This window comes from Heterodontus francisci, unplaced genomic scaffold, assembly GCF_036365525.1.
Source record: "Heterodontus francisci isolate sHetFra1 unplaced genomic scaffold, sHetFra1.hap1 HAP1_SCAFFOLD_570, whole genome shotgun sequence".
NCBI lineage: Eukaryota > Metazoa > Chordata > Chondrichthyes > Heterodontiformes > Heterodontidae > Heterodontus > Heterodontus francisci.
The window spans coordinates 1-23154 of NW_027141150.1; the positions used below are offsets into that span (position 1 = coordinate 1).

General features: G+C 52.1%; 1 protein-coding gene across 1 annotated transcript; it reads right to left on the bottom strand.

The window, feature by feature from the left end:
• Positions 1-1632: 1632 nt before the first annotated feature.
• Positions 1633-11765, bottom strand: stx1b (syntaxin 1B). Its single transcript, XM_068026704.1, has 9 exons — positions 11697-11765; positions 10274-10373; positions 7877-7951; positions 7382-7455; positions 4122-4230; positions 3952-4025; positions 3155-3292; positions 2539-2649; positions 1633-1710 (listed from the first exon to the last, which is right to left on the bottom strand). The coding sequence occupies exons 1-9, from the start codon at positions 11715-11717 to the stop codon at positions 1633-1635; spliced, it is 780 nt and encodes a 259-aa protein (XP_067882805.1). The 5' UTR covers positions 11718-11765.
• Between the last annotated feature and the right edge of the window lie 11389 nt (positions 11766-23154).

Genomic DNA, 23154 nt, shown 5'->3' on the forward strand with positions numbered 1-23154 from the left:
TAGAGAGTGAGAGAGAGAGACAGAGTGAGAGGGAGACAGAGTGAGAGGGAGACAGAGTGAGAGGGAGACAGAGTGAGAGGGAGACAGAGTGAGAGGGAGACAGAGTGAGAGGGAGACAGAGTGAGAGGGAGACAGAGTGAGAGGGAGACAGAGTGAGAGGGAGACAGAGTGAGAGGGAGACAGAGTGAGAGGGAGACAGAGTGAGAGGGAGACAGAGTGAGAGGGAGACAGAGTGAGAGGGAGACAGAGTGAGAGGGAGACAGAGTGAGAGGGAGACAGAGTGAGAGGGAGACAGAGTGAGAGGGAGACAGAGTGAGAGGGAGACAGAGTGAGAGGGAGACAGAGTGAGAGGGAGACAGAGTGAGAGGGAGACAGAGTGAGAGAGGGAGACAGAGTGAGAGAGGGAGACAGAGTGAGAGAGGGAGACAGAGTGAGAGAGGGAGACAGAGTGAGAGAGGGAGACAGAGTGAGAGAGGGAGACAGAGTGAGAGAGGGAGACAGAGTGAGAGAGGGAGACAGAGTGAGAGAGGGAGACAGAGTGAGAGAGGGAGACAGAGTGAGAGAGGGAGACAGAGTGAGAGAGGGAGACAGAGTGAGAGAGGGAGACAGAGTGAGAGAGGGAGACAGAGTGAGAGAGGGAGACAGAGTGAGAGAGGGAGACAGAGTGAGAGAGGGAGACAGAGTGAGAGAGGGAGACAGAGTGAGAGAGGGAGACAGAGTGAGAGAGGGAGACAGAGTGAGAGAGGGAGACAGAGTGAGAGAGGGAGACAGAGTGAGAGAGGGAGACAGAGTGAGAGAGGGAGACAGAGTGAGAGAGGGAGACAGAGTGAGAGAGGGAGACAGAGTGAGAGAGGGAGACAGAGTGAGAGAGGGAGACAGAGTGAGAGAGGGAGACAGAGTGAGAGAGGGAGACAGAGTGAGACAGAGTGAGAGAGAGACAGAGTGAGAGAGAGACAGAGTGAGAGAGAGACAGAGTGAGAGAGAGACAGAGTGAGAGAGAGACAGAGTGAGAGAGAGACAGAGTGAGAGAGGGAGACAGAGTGAGAGAGAGACAGAGTGAGAGAGAGACAGAGTGAGAGAGAGACAGAGTGAGAGAGAGACAGAGTGAGAGAGAGACAGAGTGAGAGAGAGACACAGAGTGAGAGAGGGAGACAGAGTGAGAGAGGGAGACAGAGTGAGAGAGGGAGACAGAGTGAGAGGGAGGGATCAAAATCACTCGGCCTCTTCCTCTTTCCACATCTCCTCGCAGCCCTCGACCGAACAATCCACTGACACAATGAAACAACACAGGACAAAGGGCTGGGGCAAAACATTCGACAAAAAACACACGCATCGCACACGCATCGCACACGCACACCGCAGGCAAACGCACGCACACGCACACAGAACAACTCACAATGAACTCACAGCAGAAATCACTAAATCAGGTGAAATTATTTGCCTTGCACCTCACGTATGTGCGTGTGGTTTTTTTCCCCCGAACAATAAGTTTGAGGCAGTGACCCATCCGGGAGTGGGGGGGGGGGGGGTGGGAGAGTGGTGGGGTGTGTGTGAGGGGGGAACGTGCGCTGTTCGTAATTCGACACGCCAGGAGCCGCACGTCCCCTTGTGCCTTGCTCGGTGATGCTGCCCTTAGCCGAATATCCCGCCAAAAGTGGACGCGATCACCACTCCCAGCACCACGCAGCAGATAATGATTAGAATCTTCTTCTGCAGAAAGGAACCGGGGGTTAAGGGAGGGAGGGAGACAGAGGGGGAAAGAGAGAGGGGAAAGGAAGAGGGCAGAGTGAGGAAAGGATAGACGACAAAGAAAAGGAACATGAAACAGGGACAGCGCAGAATCCATAACTCCCTCTACACTGTCCCCCATCAAACACTCCCAGGACAGGTACAGTACGGGGGTTAGATATAGAGTAAAGCTCCCTCTACACTGTCACCATCAAACACTCCCTGGACAGGTACAGTACGGGGGTTAGATACAGAGTAAAGCTCCCTCTACACTGTCACCATCAAACACTCCCAGGACAGGTACAGTACGGGGGTTAGATATAGAGTAAAGCTCCCTCTACACTGTCCCCATCAAACACTCCCTGGACAGGTACAGTACGGGGGTTAGATACAGAGTAAAGCTCCCTCTACACTGTCCCCATCAAACACTCCCTGGACAGGTACAGTATTCTACACTGTCCCCCATCAAACACTCCCCAGGATAGGTACAGTACGGGGGGTTAGATACAGAGTAAAGCTCCCTCTACACTGTCCCCCCATCAAACACTCCCCAGGACAGGTACAGTACGGGGGGTTAGATACAGAGTAAAGCTCCCTCTAAACTGTCCCCCATCAAACACTCCCTGGACAGGTACAGTACGGGGGTTAGATACAGAGTAAAGTTCCCTCTACACTGTCCCCCATCAAACACTCCCAGGACAGGTACAGTACGGGGGGTTAGATACAGAGTAAAGCTCCCTCTACAAAAACCGGAGATGGGGGTGGGGTAGATGTCGGGTGATAAATAAGGCCCACGTTTGACGCACTCACCCTGCGGGCTTTGCTCTGATACTTCACGGCTTTCTTGGTGTCCGACACCGCCCGCTCCACGTAATCGACAGAGTGGTCCACATTGTACTCGATGCGGTCGATCATTTCGCCCTGGGCCGCGAAGAGCCGGGGAGGGGAGAGGAGAGAAAACAGATTCGTCACAGGCGGGGGGAGGGCGAGTCACTTTGCCAACGACCCCAGCCCGCCCTCCGTCAGTCAAGACCGTCACAGACCCTCCCCCCGCCAGATCCCACCGCCCCGCTTTCAAACAGGCCTCGTCCCGTTTTTTTTTAATAAAAAGAAACCTTCTTTTCACCTTAAATCCCCAAGGTCGAATTGTTTAAACTCTGCATTCCTCCCCCCCCCTCCCCTTCCCACCCCACCCCGGTTTAGCCTCTGGTGAGAGAGCAGGGGGGGGGGGGGGGGGTGGGGGGGGGGGGGGGGGGGTTGCCTCTGATTGGCGAGCCCAGTTCCGCCAGCTCGGCCTACTCGGGCCTAGGCCCGGAGCAGAGCCTGGGCCTCTCCCGCCGCCAGAGGGCCCCCACCGCCTCCTCCTCCCCCACCCCCCCCCACCCCCCCCCACCGCCCCCACACAACCCCGGGACCCCGGCCTCACCTGGCTCTCCACTAACATTGCCATGTCCACAAACATGTCGTGGAGTTCCCGGATGCTGTTCTCGAGTTTGATGATTTCGGTATGGCGCGTCTCGATCTCATTCAGGGCCTGCTTGGTGATCTTCGAATCCATGGTAATCTGCAGACGGAGGGGGAGGGGAGGCGGAGGGAGATGGGACACCACTAGAGTTGGGACGCACTCCAAGACTCTGCTTCCCCACCGCCCCCTCCCTCCCTTCCTCCTTCGCCCCCGTGTCCAATCTCATCCCCGTTTTCCAATCCCTCCCTGGCCTCTCACTCCCCCCTCCCCATCTCTGTAACCTCCTCCAGTCCCCTACAACCCTCCCGATCTCTGTAACCTCCTCCAGTCCCCTACAACCCTCCCGATCTCTGTATCCTCCTCCAGCCCCTACAACCCTCCCTATCTCTGTAACCTCCTCCAGCCCTGACAACCCTCCCTATCTCTGTAACCTCCTCCAGCCCTGACAACCCTCCCTATCTCTGTAACCTCCTCCAGCCCCTTACAACCCTCCCTATCTCTGTAACCTCCTCCAGCCCCTACAACCCTCCCTATCTCTGTAACCTCCTCCAGTCCCCTACAACCGTCCCTATCTCTGTAACCTCCTCCAATTCCGGCCTCTTGTGAACAACCCCTCCTCGATTTTACTCACTACGACACTGGCGACCGCAACAGGTCCCAACAACTCTGGACTTCCCTCCACGAACCTCTCCGCTAACACCCCCCCCCTCCCCCTCCCCATCTACTGGACCGCCCTCACGTCCGTCAAAATGACTCACATCGTCTGTGAATATGGCTAACTTCCCGCTCTCCAACATGTCCTCCAGCTCCTCGTTGGTGGTGGTCCGGCCGGCTGTGCAGAGAGAGACAAGACGGGGAGATGGTAAGTTGCTTCAGTGTGGCCAGAGTGCGGGAACTACTGAGGGTGGGATTGTCAACGTCTACTCACTGATCTCGAGCTGCCTCTGAATTCGGTCTTTGCAACGATCCCGGTACTTCGACTGAGTAATGTTATACTCAGTCATTACCTCCACAAACTTGCGAGACAGGGTTGAGTGCTGGAGAGAGAGAGAGAGAGACGGAGAGAGAGAGAGAGAGAGAGAGAGAGACGGAGAGAGAGAGAGAGAGAGACGGAGAGAGAGAGAGAGAGAGAGAGAGAGACACACTGATGAACAGTTCAGCCCAAGGGCCGAGCGGGACAACTCGGCATATCTTTCTTCATTCCCATTCCAGACTTTGAAGAGTTCGCCCTCTCCAAATCTCCTTTCCCTTCTCCCGATAGGAAACATCCCCTCCTACGCTCTGTAACAAACTGTGACACACCAGTCACAGAGGGGGAAAAGGACAGTGTATCTAACACACTGACACCCGGTCCCAGAGGGGGGGAAAGGACAGTGTATCTAACACACTGACACCTGTCAGAGGGGGGGAAAGGACAGTGTATCTAACACACTGTGACACCCAGTCACAGAGGGGGGAAAGGACAGTGTATCTAACAAACTGTGACACCCAGGTCCCAGAGGGGGAAAGGACAGTGTATCTCACACACTGTGACACCCCAGTCACAGAGGGGGGAAAGAACAGTGTATCTAACAAACTGTGACACCCGGTCCCAGAGGGGGAAAGGACAGTGTATCTCACGACACTGTGACACCCAGTCCAGAGGGGGGAAAGGACAGTGTATCTAACGCACTGTGACACCCGGTCCCAGAGGGGGGAAAGGACAGTGTATCTAACACACTGTGACAACCCGGTCCCAGAGGGGGAAAGGTCAGTGTATCTAACACACTGTGACACCCGGTCTCAGAGGGGGAAAGGACAGTGTATCTAACACACTGTGACACCCGGTCCCAGAGGGGGAAAGGACAGTGTATCTAACACACTGTGACACCCGGTCCCAGAGGGGGGAAAGGACAGTGTATCTAACACACTGTGACACCCGGTCCCAGAGGGGGGAAAGGTCAGTATATCTAACACACTGTGACACCCAGTCCCAGAGAGGGGAAAGGACAGTGTATCTAACACACTGTGACACCCGGTCCCAGAGGGGGGAAAGGACAGTGTATCTAACACACTGTGACACCCAGTCCCAGAGAGGGGAAAGGACAGTGTATCTAACACACTGTGACACCCAGTCCCAGAGGGGGGGAAAGGACAGTGTATCTAACACACTGTGACACCCGGTCACAGAGGGGGGGAAAAGACAGTGTATCTAACACACTGTGACACCCGGTCCCAGAGGGGGAAAGGACAGTGTATCTAACACACTGTGACACCCGGTCCCAGAGGGGGGAAAGGACAGTGTATCTAACACACTGTGACACCCAGTCCCAGAGAGGGGAAAGGACAGTGTATCTAACACACTGTGACACCCAGTCCCAGAGGGGGGGAAAGGACAGTGTATCTAACACACTGTGACACCCGGTCACAGAGGGGGGGAAAAGACAGTGTATCTAACACACTGTGACACCCGGTCCCAGAGGGGGAAAGGACAGTGTATCTAACACACTGTGACACCCGGTCACAGAGAGGGGAAAGGACAGTGTATCTAACGCACTGTGACACCCGGTCCCAGAGGGGGAAAGGACAGTGTATCTAACACACTGTGACACCCAGTCCCAGAGGGGGGAAAGGACAGTGTATCTAACACACTGTGACACCCGGTCACAGAGGGGGGGAAAAGACAGTGTATCTAACACACTGTGACACCCGGTCCCAGAGGGGGAAAGGACAGTGTATCTAACACACTGTGACACCCGGTCACAGAGAGGGGAAAGGACAGTGTATCTAACGCACTGTGACACCCGGTCCCAGAGGGGGAAAGGACAGTGTATCTAACACACTGTGACACCCGGTCACAGAGAGGGGAAAGGACAGTGTATCTAACGCACTGTGACACCCGGTCCCAGAGGGGGGAAAGGACAGTGTATCTAACACACTGTGACACCCGGTCACAGAGGGGGGGAAAAGACAGTGTATCTAACGCACTGTGACACCCGGTCCCAGAGGGGGAAAGGACAGTGTATCTAACACACTGTGACACCCGGTCCCAGAGGGGGGAAAGGACAGTGTATCTAACACACTGTGACACCCGGTCCCAGAGGGGGAAAGGTCAGTGTATCTAACACACTGTGACACCCAGTCCCAGAGAGGGGAAAGGACAGTGTATCTAACACACTGTGACACCCAGTCCCAGAGGGGGGGAAAGGACAGTGTATCTAACACACTGTGACACCCGGTCACAGAGGGGGGGAAAAGACAGTGTATCTAACACACTGTGACACCCGGTCCCAGAGGGGGAAAGGACAGTGTATCTAACACACTGTGACACCCGGTCACAGAGAGGGGAAAGGACAGTGTATCTAACGCACTGTGACACCCGGTCCCAGAGGGGGAAAGGACAGTGTATCTAACACACTGTGACACCCAGTCCCAGAGGGGGGAAAGGACAGTGTATCTAACACACTGTGACACCCAGTCCCAGAGGGGGGAAAGGACAGTGTATCTAACACACTGTGACACCCAGTCCCAGAGGGGGGAAAGGACAGTGTATCTAACACACTGTGACACCCAGTCCCAGAGGGGGGAAAGGACAGTGTATCTAACACACTGTGACACCCAGTCCCAGAGGGGGGAAAGGTCAGTGTATCTAACACACTGTGACACCCGGTCCCAGAGGGGGAAAGGACAGTGTGTCTAACGCACTGTGACACCTGGTCCCAGAGTGGGGAAAGGACAGTGTATCTAACAAACTGTGACACCCGGTCCCAGAGGGGGAAGGGACAGTGTATCTAACACACTGTGACACCCAGTCCCAGAGGGGGGGAAAGGACAGTGTATCTAACACACTGTGACACCCGGTCACAGAGGGGGGGAAAAGACAGTGTATCTAACACACTGTGACACCCGGTCCCAGAGGGGGAAAGGACAGTGTATCTAACACACTGTGACACCCGGTCACAGAGAGGGGAAAGGACAGTGTATCTAACGCACTGTGACACCCGGTCCCAGAGGGGGAAAGGACAGTGTATCTAACACACTGTGACACCCGGTCACAGAGAGGGGAAAGGACAGTGTATCTAACGCACTGTGACACCCGGTCCCAGAGGGGGGAAAGGACAGTGTATCTAACACACTGTGACACCCGGTCACAGAGGGGGGGAAAAGACAGTGTATCTAACGCACTGTGACACCCGGTTTATATCCTACCTGCGTCTTGCGAATTCTCAGATCTGCGGACGATCTATTCTGTCCCTCCTCGTGTTCGATGCTCTGCTCGATGGCTGGAGGTCGAAAAATGAGACGGAGGAGTGGGTGAGATTGTCTCAGCGCGCGCGACCCCGAGGCGAATGCGGAAGACGTTCGTCGTCTTCAACTCCCAGGGCGCGCTGCCAGAGATCTACCAAGGCAAACCCAACAACGAGCCAGACGCGGAGATGCCAGAGGTACAAAGCCGTGCGGATGCCGGGCGTCCGAGAGGAGGGGAGAGAGGCGGGGAGGTTTCGAGGTGGGGGGAGGGGGAATTCCAGTGTGGGTCAGCGAGCGCAGGAGGTTGACGGTGGGTGGGGGGAGAACGAGACTCGGTGCGAGTTCGGCGGTTTGCGGATATGGTGTCTGAGCTGAGGAGGGGCTGGGGGCGGTTTTGGGAGGGGGGGGGGGGGTGGGGGGCAGAAGAAAACAGCCTGAGGAAAGCGGGTTACTCACTTTTTAGCTTCGAGCGGACTTTGTTGGCTGTTTTCTTGATGTTGACGGTTAAATCTTCTAGCTCCTGTTTAATTTCTGCGAAGGAGATGGCAAGGAGCAGAAAGGTTATGGCGAAGGATCCCTCTCTGCACAGTATCGCACTGTGTGTCCAACAAGAAACAGGCCATTCGGCCCTTCAGCTCCCTGCTGGTGTTTCTACCCCACACGAGCCTCCTCCCACTCCCTCTCCATCTCCCCCCATCACCATACCCTTCCATTCCTTTCTCCCTCGTGTCTTTATCCAGCTCCCCCCTCTCTTAAATACATCGATACTATTCACCTCAACCCACTCTCGGTGGGAGCGAGTCCCACATTCTCCCCACTCTCTGTGGAAAGATGTTTCTCCCGAATTCCCCCATTGGATTTATTAGTGACTGTTTTATATCGATGCCCCCCCCCGGAGTTCTGGTCTCGCCCGCAAATGGAAACCCCTTCTCTACGTCTACCCGATCGAAACCCCTTTCATAATCTTAAAGACCTCTATCAGGTCACCCCTCAGCCTTCTCTTCTCTAGAGAAAAGAGCCCCAGCCTGGTCAATCTTTCCTGATAGTTCGAACCTCTCAGTTCTGGTATCATTCCAGTAAATCTATTTTCCACCTTCTCCAGTGTCTCGATATCCTTTTTATAATGTGGAGATCAGAACTGTGCACAGTGCTCCGAGTGTGGTCCAACCGAGGGATATGGAGATCAGAACTGTGCACAGTGCTCCAAGTGTGGTCTAACTGAGGGATATGGAGATCAGAACTGTACACAGTGCTCCGAGTGTGGTCTAACCGAGGGATATGGAGACCGGAACTGTGCACAGTGCTCCGAGTGTTGTCTAACCGAGGGATATGGAGACCGGAACTGTGCACAGTGCTCCAAGTGTGGTCTAACTGAGGGATATGGAGACCGGAACTGTGCACAGTGCTCCGAGTGTTGTCTAACCGAGGGATATGGAGACCGGAATTGTACACAGTGCTCCGAGTGTGGTCTAACCAAGGGATATGGAGACCGGAACTGTGCACAGTGCTCCGAGTGTGGTCTAACCGAGGGATATGGAGACCGGAATTGTACACAGTGCTCCAAGTGTGGTCTAACCAAGGGATATGGAGAGCAGAACTGTACACAGTGCTCCAAGTGTGGTCTAACCAAGGGATATGGAGACCGGAACTGTACACAGTGCTCCAAGTGTGGTCGAACCGAGGGATATGGAGACCGGAACTGTACACAGTGCTCAGAGTGTGGTCTAACCGAGGGATATGGAGACCGGAACTGTACACAGTGCTCCAAGTGTGGTCTAACCAAGGGATATGGAGACCGGAACTGTGCACAGTGCTCCAAGTGTGGTCTAACCAAGGGATATGGAGAGCAGAACTGTACACAGTGCTCAGAGTGTGGTCTAACCGAGGGATATGGAGACTGGAACTGTGCACAGTGCTCCAAGTGTGGTCTAACCAAGGGATATGGAGAGCAGAACTGTACACAGTGCTCAGAGTGTGGTCTAACCCGAGGGATATGGAGACCAGAACTGTACACAGTGCTCAGAGTGTGGTCTAACCGAGGGATATGGAGACTGGAACTGTGCACAGTGCTCCGAATGTGTGCTCTAACCGAGGGATATGGAGACTGGAACTGTGCACAGTGCTCCGAGTGTGGTCTAACCGAGGGATATGGAGACCGGAACTGTGCACAGTGCTCCGAGTGTGGTCTAACCGAGGGATATGGAGACCGGAACTGTGCACAGTGCTCCGAGTGTGGTCTAACCGAGGGATACGGAGACTGGAACTGTGCACAGTGACCCTCCGACAGTGCGGCGCTCCCTGGGTCCTGCTGACCGGGCGGGGTCGGCCTGGGTTACGGGAGCCGTTTCTGGCGTGTTTGAGTGTGTGGGGTGAGGTCCTTTGGACCCCCCCGCCAAGGCAGGAGAGCGGGACAGAAGGGGACACGGCTGCCAGTGGACATTATCTTACTGTGTTACCCTGGGAGAGCACGTACCCACCGCCGTGATGACGCGGAGGCCACTTGCGGGAGCTGCGCTCAGGATGGGACCACACCACACGGGCCTCCCGCGCCCCTGCTCCTCATCCTCATGCGGAAGGGATACGGGGCAGGGGGCGCAGTCCCACGTCGGGGGGGGAGGGACGGGGGTTGGGGGCGAGACGGGCTCTCTCGGCACTAGGCCGGGAACGGAGCCTGGGCCTTTCCTGCTCTCGGAGGGGGCCCGGCCAACTGCACAGGGCGGGCGAATGCAATGGCCGTGATTGTAAAGGACTCTTGGGTTCCGGAGCCGCGCTGAGGCCACACTGCCTCGGCCATCTCGTCCTCCGCCGGCCCCCAAGCTCCCCCCTCAGAGGCCTCTCAAGCCTTTCACTTACTGTCATCCGGGTTGGGGGCGGCTAAAATGGCACTGTGCTGTTTTTTCACCCGTTCTACGTCTTCCGACAGCTTCTCAATACAGCTGCGAATTTCCTCAACCTGGAAAGCAAATTTTCATTAGTGACCCAGTCGCAAACTAATCCCACTACCCTGCTCTCTCCCCATATCCCTGTATCAATCCCCAAACTAATCCCACTGCCCTGCTCTCTCCCCATATCCCTGTATCAATCCCCAAACTAATCCCACTGCCCCACTCTCTCCCCATATCCCTGTATCAATCCCCAAACTAATCCCACTGCCCCGCTCTCTCCCCATAGCCCTGTATCAATCCCCAAACTAATCCCACTGCCCAGCTCTCTCCCCATATCCCTGTAACAATCCCCAAACTAATCCCACTGCCCCGCTCTCTCCCCATATCCCTGTATCAATCCCCAAACTAATCCCACTGCCCCGATCTCCCCATAGCCCTGTATCAATCCCCAAACTAATCCCACTGCCCCGCTCTCTCCCCATATCCCTGTATCAATCCCCAAACTAATCCCACTGCCCCGCTCTCTCCCCATAGCCCTGTATCAATCCCCAAACTAATCCCACTGCCCCACTCTCTCCCCATAGCCCTGTATCAATCCCCAAACTAATCCCACTGCCCCACTCTCTCCCCATATCCCTTTTATCAATCCCCAAACTAATCCCACTGCCCCACTCTCTCCCCATATCCCTGTATCAATCCCCAAACTAATCCCACTGCCCCACTCTCTCCCCATAGCCCTGTATCAATACCCAAACTAATCCCACTGCCCCGCTCTCTCCCCATATCCCTGTATCAATCCCCAAACTAATCCCACTGCCCCACTCTCTCCCCATATCCCTGTATCAATCCCCAAACTAATCCCACTGCCCCACTCTCTCCCCATAGCCCTGTATCAATCCCCAAACTAATCCCACTGCCCCACTCTCTCCCCATAGCCCTGTATCAATCCCCAAACTAATCCCACTGCCCCGCTCTCTCCCCATGGCCCTGTAAATTTCCCCCCCTTCGAGTATTTCTCCGACTCCCCTTTTGCAAGTTCCTATTGAATCTGCTCCCACCGCGTTCAGATCACTTGCTGCGTTCAAAAAATATTGTGTCGCCTCTGACTTCAAACGACAGTTTCTCCTTGCTTACTCCCTGTCTGATTGCAAACGCCCCGATTAAATCTCCTCTTAACCTGCTGTGCTGCGAGGAGAACAGGCCCAGCTTCTCCCAGTCCCTCCGCATTAACTCAAGTCCCTCACCCCCGGGGCCGTTCTGTTGAATCGCCTCTTGCTCTGCTCCATGGAGAACCGTCCGCGGTTTCTCCCTCCGCGCACCCCCCCACCCCCCCTCGGCGGGACGGGACTACCCGACGCCACGCTGGAGCCCGGGAGGGGCAGAGCGCTCACCTGCTCGAAAAATTCGTCCATGAAGTGGTCACGATCCACATGGACAATCTCTTCGTCTTCATCACTGTCCTTGCCCTGGGACAGAAAAGGGGAATCAGAGGCAGGGACAGTATGGGGCCCAACAAACAAGGAAGAAGTCATGGGGAGGATGGGAAGGAGGGGCAGAACAGTCCAGAGCCCGGGAATCCCCTCTCTCTCGTGGGGAGATATCTGGACACGGCCTGGTGTTTCCCGCAAGACTGCATCCCCTGAATGGCCTCGCCCATGTTCCTCAGGCTTTGACCTGTTACGAGGGCAACCATTCAGCGTGACGTTTACATACGATCGTATGAATGGGGCAGGGGGTGCGGGGGGGTGGTGGGGTTGGAGACGGGAGCCTCTGACTGAGACTCCTTCCCGTTTCCTCCTGTCGACAAACCAACTTCCTCGCCGACCGTTTCGAAGCTGTGCCCTTCCCTGGTCCCCAGCCTCTGCTCTCATTTACAATGGCAACTGCCGATGTAAACATGTCACGCTGCAGTGACGCCGTCCCGCCACCAGAAGCGCCGCATCACCCCACTGGAGGAGGGTAAAAATAATTGTCCGCACCCGGACGGAGCCAGAGGCAAGGAAAGGGGGAGGGGCGATTTGGGAGAGGTTGGGGGTAAGGATGGGGATTAAAGGTCGTCAGAAGGTCATACCTACCTCTCAGGTCGAAGGTCATGTAAGGTCCCCTCAAATTATCCAGCAAACATTAAGCGTTCAAACAGAAAACATATTGAAACACAGAAAGTAACGGTGAAAGGAAAAGTGCCTGCAGATAGTGCAGGCACACGGGAAACAGTCACTCACAACAGGAAAGGTGGAAATGAGGTGAGCACAGCACCCGCCCGATCCCAACAGATAGATGGGGGACATTTCCAGACAGGTACTCGCACCAGATCCGGGAATGAACTCGGGAAGGTACTCCAGAATTCCGTGAGGCATGGAGACCGGACAGAGACACACTAACACCCCTCACCATAACACTCCGATATATCCCACACCCCTCACTGCAACACTGATAAATCCCACACCCCTCACTGCAACACTCTGATATATCCCACACCCCTCACTGGAACACTCTGATATATCCCACACCCCTCACTGTAACACACTGATATATCCCACACCCCTCACTGTAACACACTGATATACCCCACACCCCCTCACTGTTACACTGATATATCCCACACCCCTCACTGCAACACTCCGATATATCCCACACCCCTCACTATAACACTGATATATCCCACACCCCCTCACTGTAACACTGATATATCCCACACCCCTCACTGTAACACTGATATATCCCACACCCCCTCACTGTAACACTGATATATCCCACACCCCTCACTGTAACACTGATATATCCCACACCCCCTCACTGTAACACTGATATATCCCACACCCCTCACTGTAACACTCCGATATATCCCACACCCCTCACTGTAACACTCTGATATATCCCACACCCCTCACTGGAACACTCTGATATATCCCACACCCCTCACTGCAACACTGATAAATCCCACACCCCTCACTGCAACACTCCGATATATCCCACACCCCTCACTGTAACACTCCGATATATCCCACACCCCTCACTATAACACTGATATATCCCACACCCCTCACTGTAACACTCTGATATATCCCACACCCCTCACTGTAACACTCCGATATATCCCACACCCCTCACTGTAACGCTCTGATATATCCCACACCCCTCACAGTAACACTGATATATCCCACACCCCTCACTGTAACACTGATATATCCCACACCCCTCACTGTAACACTGATATATCCCACACCCCTCACTGTAACACACTGATATATCCCACACCCCCTCACCATAACACTCCGATATATCCCACACCCCTCACTGTAACACTCTGATATATCCCACACCCCTCACTGCAACACTCCGATATATCCCACACCCCTCACTGTAACACACTGATATATCCCACACCCCTCACTGCAACACTCCGATATATCCCACAACCCTCACTGTAACACACTGATATATCCCACACCCCTCACTGCAACACTGATAAATCCCACACCCCTCACTGCAACACTCTGATATATCCCACACCCCTCACTGGAACACTCTGATATATCCCACACCCCTCACTGCAACACTGATAAATCCCACACCCCTCACTGCAACACTCCGATATATCCCACACCCCTCACTGTAACACTCCGATATATCCCACACCCCTCACTATAACACTGATATATCCCACACCCCTCACTGTAACACTCTGATATATCCCACACCCCTCACTGTAACACTCCGATATATCCCACACCCCTCACTGTAACGCTCTGATATATCCCACACCCCTCACAGTAACACTGATATATCCCACACCCCTCACTGTAACACTGATATATCCCACACCCCTCACTGTAACACTGATATATCCCACACCCCTCACTGTAACACACTGATATATCCCACACCCCCTCACCATAACACTCCGATATATCCCACACCCCTCACTGTAACACTCTGATATATCCCACACCCCTCACTGCAACACTCCGATATATCCCACACCCCTCACTGTAACACACTGATATATCCCACACCCCTCACTGCAACACTCCGATATATCCCACACCCCTCACTGTAACACACTGATATATCCCACACCCCTCACTGCAACACTGATAAATCCCACACCCCTCACTGTAACACTCTGATATATCCCACACCCCTCACTGTAACACTCTGATATATCCCACACCCCTCACTGTAACACTGATATATCCCACACCCCTCACTGCAACACTCTGATATATCCCACACCCCTCACTGTAACACTGATAAATCCCACACCCCTCACTGAAACACTGATATATCCCACACCCCTCACTGTAACACTGATATATCCCACACCCCTCACTGTAACACACTGATATATCCCACACCCCTCACTGAAACACTGATATATCCCACACCCCTCACTGTAACACTCTGATATATCCCACACCCCCTCACTGTAACACTGATATATCCCACACCCCTCACTGTAACACTCTGATATATCCCACACCCCTCACTGCAACACTCTGATATATCCCACACCCCTCACTGTAACACTGATATATCCCACATCCCTCACTGTAACACTGATATATCCCACACCCCTCACTGTAACACTCTGATATATCCCACACCCCCTCACTGTAACACTGATATACCCCACACCCCTCACTGTAACACTCTGATATATCCCACATCCCTCACTGTAACACTGATATATCCCACACCCCCTCACTGCAACACTCTGATATATCCCACACCCCTCACTGTAACACTGATATATCCCACACCCCTCACTGTAACACTGATATATCCCTCACCCCTCACTGTAACACTCTGATATATCCCACACCCCTCACCGTAACACTCTGATATACCCCACACCCCTCACTGTAACACACTGATATACCCCACACCCCTCACTGCAACACTCTGATATATCCCACACCCCTCACTGTCACACTCTGATATTTCCCACACCCCTCACTGTAACACTGATATATCCCACACCCCTCACTGTAACACACTGATATATCCCACACCCCTCACCATAACACTCTGATATACCCCACACCCCTCACTGTAACACACTGATATACCCCACACCCCTCACTGCAACACTCTGATATATCCCACACCCCTCACTGTCACACTCTGATATTTCCCACACCCCTCACTGTAACACTGATATATCCCACACCCCTCACTGTAACACTGATATATCCCACACCCCTCACTGTAACACTGATATATCCCACACCCCTCACTGTAACACTGATATACCCCACACCCCTCACTGTAACACTGATATTTCCCACACTCCTCACTGTAACACTGATATTTCCCACACTCCTCACTGTAACACTCTGATATACCCCACACCCCTCACTGTAACACTGATATACCCCACACCCCTCACTGTAACACTTATAAATCCCACACTCCTCACTTTAACAATGATATACTCCACTCCCCTCACTGTAACACAGATATATCCCACTCCCCTCACTGCAACACTGATATATCCCACACCCCTCACTGTAACACTGATATATCCCACACCCCTCACTGTAACACTGATATTTCCCACACCCCTCACTGTAACACTGATAAATCCCACACTCCTCACTTTAACAATGATAAATCCCACACTCCTCACTTTAACAATGATATACTCCACTCCCCTCACTGTAACACAGATATATCCCACTCCCCTCACTGCAACACTGATATATCCCACACCCCTCACTGTAACACTGATATATCCCACACCCCTCACTGTAACACTGATATTTCCCACACCCCTCACTGTAACACTGATATTTCCCACACCCCTCACTGTAACACTGATATTTCCCACACTCCTCACTGTAACACTGATAAATCCCACACTCCTCACTTTAACACTGATAAATCCCACACTCCTCACTTTAACACTGATAAATCCCACACTCCTCACTTTAACAATGATATACTCCACTCCCCTCACTGTAACACTCTGATATATCCCACACTCCTCACTGTAACACTGATAAATCCCACACTCCTCACTGTAACACTGATAAATCCCACACTCCTCACTGTAACACTGATAAATCCCACACTCCTCACTGTAACACTGATAAATCCCACACTCCTCACTGTAACACTGATAAATCCCACACTCCTCACTGTAACACTGATAAATCCCACACTCCTCACTGTAACACTGATAAATCCCACACTCCTCACTGTAACACTGATAAATCCCACACTCCTCACTGTAACACTGATAAATCCCACACTCCTCACTGTAACACTGATAAATCCCACACTCCTCACTGTAACACTGATAAATCCCACACTCCTCACTGTAACACTGATAAATCCCACACTCCTCACTGTAACACTGATAAATCCCACACTCCTCACTGTAACACTGATAAATCCCACACTCCTCACTGTAACACTGATAAATCCCACACTCCTCACTGTAACACTGATAAATCCCACACTCCTCACTGTAACACTGATAAATCCCACACTCCTCACTGTAACACTGATAAATCCCACACTCCTCACTGTAACACTGATAAATCCCACACTCCTCACTGTAACACTGATAAATCCCACACTCCTCACTGTAACACTGATAAATCCCACACTCCTCACTGTAACACTGATAAATCCCACACTCCTCACTGTAACACTGATAAATCCCACACTCCTCACTGTAACACTGATAAATCCCACACTCCTCACTGTAACACTGATAAATCCCACACTCCTCACTGTAACACTGATAAATCCCACACTCCTCACTGTAACACTGATAAATCCCACACTCCTCACTGTAACACTGATAAATCCCACACTCCTCACTGTAACACTGATAAATCCCACACTCCTCACTGTAACACTGATAAATCCCACACTCCTCACTGTAACACTGATAAATCCCACACTCCTCACTGTAACACTGATAAATCCCACACTCCTCACTGTAACACTGATAAATCCCACACTCCTCACTGTAACACTGATAAATCCCACACTCCTCACTGTAACACTGATAAATCCCACACTCCTCACTGTAACATTGATAAATCCCACACTCCTCACTGTAACACTGATAAATCCCACACTCCTCACTGTAACACTGATAAATCCCACACTCCTCACTGTAACACTGATAAATCCCACACTCCTCACTGTAACACTGATAAATCCCACACTCCTCACTTTAACAATGATATACTCCACTCCCCTCACTGTAACACAGATATATCCCACTCCCCTCACTGTAACACAGATATATCCCACTCCCCTCACTGTAACACAGATATATCCCACACCCCTCACTGTAACACTGATATTTCCCACACTCCTCACTGTAACACTGATAAATCCCACACTCCTCACTGTAACAATGATATACTCCACTCCCCTCACTGTAACACAGATATATCCCACTCCCCTCACTGTAACACAGATATATCCCACACCCCTCACCGTAACACAGATATATCCCACACCCCTCACTGTAACACTGATATATCCCACTCCCCTCACTGTAACACTGATATATCCCACACCCCTCACTGTAACACTGATATATCCCACACCCCTCACTGTAACACTGATATATCCCACACCCCTCACTGTAACACTGATATATCCCAAACCCCTCACTGTAACACACTGATATATCCCACACCCCTCACTGTAACACACTGATATATCCCACACCCCTCACTGTAACACACTGATATATCCCACACCCCTCACTGTAACACACTGATATATCCCACACCCCTCACTGTAACACTGATATATCCCACACCCCTCACTGTAACACTGATATATCCCAAACCCCTCACTGTAACACTGATATATCCCAAACCCCTCACTGTAACACACTGATATATCCCACACCCCTCACTGTAACACACTGATATATCCCACACCCCTCACTGTTTTCTTTCTTTTTGGGCCTCCTTATCTCGAGAGACAATGGCTACGTGCCTGGAGGTGGTCAGTGGTTTGTGAAGCAGCGCCTGGAGTGGCTATAAAGGCCAATTCTAGAGTGACAGGCTCTTCCACAGGTGCTGCAGGTTAAATTGTTTGTCGGGGCTGTTACACAGTTGGCTCTCCCCTTGCGCCTCTGTCTTTTTTCCTGCCAACTACTAAGTCTCTTTGACTCGCCACAATTCAGCCCCGTCTTTATGGCTGCCCGCCAGCTCTGGCGAACGCTGGCAACTGACTCCCACGACTTGTGATCAATGTCACACGATTTCATGTCGCGTTTGCAGACGTCTTTATAGCGGAGACATGGACGGCCGGTGGGTCTGATACCAGTGGCGGGCTCGCTGTACAATGTGTCTTTGGGGATCCTGCCATCTTCCATGCGGCTCACATGGCCAAGCCATCTCAAGCGCCGCTGACTCAGTAGTGTGTACAAGCTGGGGATGTTGGCCGCCTCACGGACTTCTGTGTTGGAGATATAGTCCTGCCACCTGATGCCAAGTATTCTCCTAAGGCAGCGAAGATGGAATGAATTGAGACGTCGCTCTTGGCTGGCGTACGTTGTCCAGGCCTCGCTGCCGTAGAGCAAGGTACTGAGGACACAGGCTTGATACACTCGGACTTTTGTGTTCCGTGTCAGTGCGCCATTTTCCCACACTCTCTTGGCCAGTCTGGACATAGCAGTGGAAGCCTTTCCCATGCGCTTGTTGATTTCTGCATCTAGAGACAGGTTACTGGTGATAGTTGAGCCTAGGTAGGTGAACTCTTGAACCACTTCCAGAGCGTGGTCGCCAATATTGATGGATGGAGCATTTCTGACGTCCTGCCCCATGATGTTCGTTTTCGTGAGGCCAAATTCATTGCAGGCAGCCGCAAACCTGTCGATGAGACTCTGCAGGCACTCTTCACTGTGGGATGTTAAAGCAGCATCGTCAGCAAAGAGGAGTTCCCTGATGAGGACTTTCCGTACTTTGGACTTCGCTCTTAGACGGGCAAGGTTGAACAACCTGCCCCCTGATCTTGTGTGGAGGAAAATTCCTTCTTCAGAGGATTTGAATGCATGTGAAAGCAGCAGGGAGAAGAAAATCCCAAAAAGTGTGGGTGCGAGAACACAGCCCTGTTTCACACCACTCAGGATAGGAAAGGGGTCTGATGAGGAGCCACCATGTTGAATTGTGCCTTTCATATTGTCATGGAATGAGGTGATGATACTTAGTAGCTCTGGTGGACATCCGATCTTTTCTAGTAGTCTGAAGAGACCACGTCTGCTGACGAGGTCAAAGGCTTTGGTGAGATCAGTGAAAGCAATGTAGAGGGGCATCTGTTGTTCACGGCATTTCTCCTGTATCTGACGAAGGGAGAACAGCATGTCAATGGTCGATCTCTCTGCACGAAAGCCACACTGTGCCTCAGGGTAGACGCGCTCGGCCAGCTTCTGGAGCCTGTTCAGAGCGACTCGAGCAAAGACTTTCCCCACTATGCTGAGCAGGGAGATTCCACGGTAGTTGTTGCAGTCACCGCGGTCACCTTTGTTTTTATAGAGGGTGATGATATTGGCATCGCGCATGTCCTGGGGTACTGCTCCCTCGTCCCAGCACAGGCAAAGCAGTTCATGTAGTGCTGAGAGTATAGCAGGCTTGGCACTCTTGATTATTTCAGGGGTAATGCTGTCCTTCCCAGGGGCTTTTCCGTTGGCTAGAGAATCAATGGCATCACCGAGTTCCGATTTGGTTGGCTGTATGTCCAGCTCATCCATGACTGGTAGAGGCTGGGCTGCATTGAGGGCAGTCTCAGTGACAACATTCTCCCTGGAGTACAGTTCTAGGTAGTGCTCAACCCAGCGGTCCATCTGTTTGCATTGGTCAGTGATTATGTCCCCCGATTTAGATTTGAGGGGGCGATCTTCTTGATGGTTGGCCCAAGAGCTCTCTTCATGCCATCATACATTCCTCTGATGTTTCCGATGTCTGAGGCCCGCTGAATATGACTGCATAGGTGTTGCCAGTAGTCGTTTGCGCAACACCTGGCTGTTCTTTGTGCAGTACTTCTGGCTGCTTTAAGTGCTGCGGGTGTTAAATCGCTGGGGGCTTTCTTGCAGTTCAACAGTGCAATGCGCTTAGCGGCTATGACAGGTTCCAGCTCTTCATTATGAGATTGAAACCAGTCTGCATTTCTCTTCGCACTTTTGCCGTAGGTGGTCAAAGCTGACTCATAGATGGCGTCTCTGATGTGGGCCCACTTGGTCTCAGCATCCCCTGTGGGAGTGTTTTGAAGGGCTGTTACAAGTGAATTTAGAAACCTGTGTAACAGCTGTGGGTGAGAAATTCTGCTCGTGTTGATGCGCGGGTGGCCCTTCTGCTTGGAATGATGCAACTTCTTTGGTCTGAGTCTAACCTTGCTGCACACCAGGGAGTGGTCGGTGTCGCAGTCCGCACTGTGGAAGTTGCGTGTGATTTGAACACTGTTTAAGGAGGCTCGCCTTGTGACAATGAGGTCTAGCTGGTGCCAACGACGTGATCTTGGGTGCCTCCATGAAACCTGGTGACAGGGTTTAGTGTGAAAGAACGAGTTGGTGATGCAGAGGTTATGATAGGTACACAACTCAAGCAGTCTCTGCCCGTTCTCATTCATCCTTCCAACGCCATAGCGCCCAAGGCAGGAGGGCCATGAGTCATGGTCGGCCCCAACCCTGGCATTAAAGTCCCCCAGCAGGAATAGGTGTTCGGTGTTGGGGATGCTGCTAATGATGTTATGGAGTTGTTCATAGAACTGGTCTTTAGCTTCAGGTGCGGAACAGAGTGTTGGAGCATAGATGCTGAGGAGGCGTACTGGACCAGAGGTGGTGAGCAGTCGGATGGACAGTATGCGTTCCGAGCCATTTGAGGGAGGCTCTATCGTGCTGAGCAAGGAGTTTCTGATGGCGAAGCCCACTCCATGCTGTCTTGGTTCTTCAGGATCCCTGCCCTGCCAGAAGAAGGTGTAGTCTTGCTCTGCTAGAGAGCCACTCGCGGGGAGGCGAGTCTCCTGAAGTGCTGCAATGTCTACATTGAGTCTACTGAGCTCGTTGTTAATGATGGCGGTCTTCCGAGAATCGTTGATTTGTGTAAGGTCTTCCGACAGGCCAGGACACATAGTTCTGACGTTCCAGCTTGCAAAGCGAAGGGCTGGTACCTTCTTTCCTTTTTTCATGTTGTTTGGTGTGGTGTTACAGTCCACTTGTCGGGCAGTGACCCTGAGCTCCAAGCACCCATTGAAGCAGGCAGACTGTGGCGGGACAGAACCTCATTGACCGGGGGCTGCCCGGTTTGAGGCAGGCGGTAGCTGTCCAGTGAGGTGCAATGACCTCTCCCACCGACACTCTGTTATACCCCACACCCCTCACTGTAACATTGATATATCCCACACCCCTCACTGGAACATTGATATATCCCACACCCCTCACTGTAACACTGATATATCCCACACCCCTCAATGTAACACACTGATATATCCCACACTCCTCACTGCAACACTGATATATCCCACACCCCTCAATGTAACACACTGATATATCCCACACCCCTCAATGTAACACACTGATATATCCCACACCCCTCACTGTAACACTGATATATCCCACACCCCTCACTGTAACACTGATATATCCCACACTCCTCACTGTAACATTGATATATCCCACACCCCTCACTGTAACACTGATATATCCCACACCCCTCACTGTAACACTGATATATCCCACACCCCTCACTGTAACACTGATATATCCCACACTCCTCACTGTAACATTGATATATCCCACACCCCTCACTGTAACACTGATATATCCCACACCCCTCACTGTAACATTGATATATCCCACACCCCTCACTGTAACATTGATATATCCCACACCCCTCACTGTAACACTGATATATCCCACACCCCTCACTGTTACACTGATATATCCCACACTCCTCACTGTAACATTGATATATCCCACACCCCTCACTGTAACACTGATATATCCCACACCCCTCACTGTAACATTGATATATCCCACACCCCTCACTGTAACATTGATATATCCCACACCCCTCACTGTAACACTGATATATCCCACACCCCTCACTGTAACACTGATATATCCCACACCCCTCACTGTAACATTGATATATCCCACACCCCTCACTGTAACACTCTGATATATCCCACACCCCTCACTGTAACACTCTGATATATCCCACACCCCTCACTGGAACACACTGATATATCCCACACCCCTCACTGCAACACTGATATATCCCACACCCCTCACTGTAACACTGATATATCCCACACCCCTCACTGTAACATTGATATATCCCACACCCCTCAATGTAACACTGATATATCCCACACCCCTCACTGTAACACTGATATATCCCACACCCCTCACTGTAACATTGATATACCCCACACCCCTCACTGTAACACTGATATATCCCACACCCCTCACTGTAACACTGATATATCCCACACCCCTCACTGTAACATTGATATATCCCACACCCCTCACTGTAACATTGATATATCCCACACCCCTCACTGTAACACTGATATATCCCACACCCCTCACTGTAACACTGATATATCCCACACCCCTCACTGTAACATTGATATATCCCACACCCCTCACTGTAACACTCTGATATATCCCACACCCCTCACTGTAACACTCTGATATATCCCACACCCCTCACTGGAACACACTGATATATCCCACACCCCTCACTGCAACACTGATATATCCCACACCCCTCACTGTAACACTGATATATCCCACACCCCTCACTGTAACATTGATATATCCCACACCCCTCAATGTAACACTGATATATCCCACACCCCTCACTG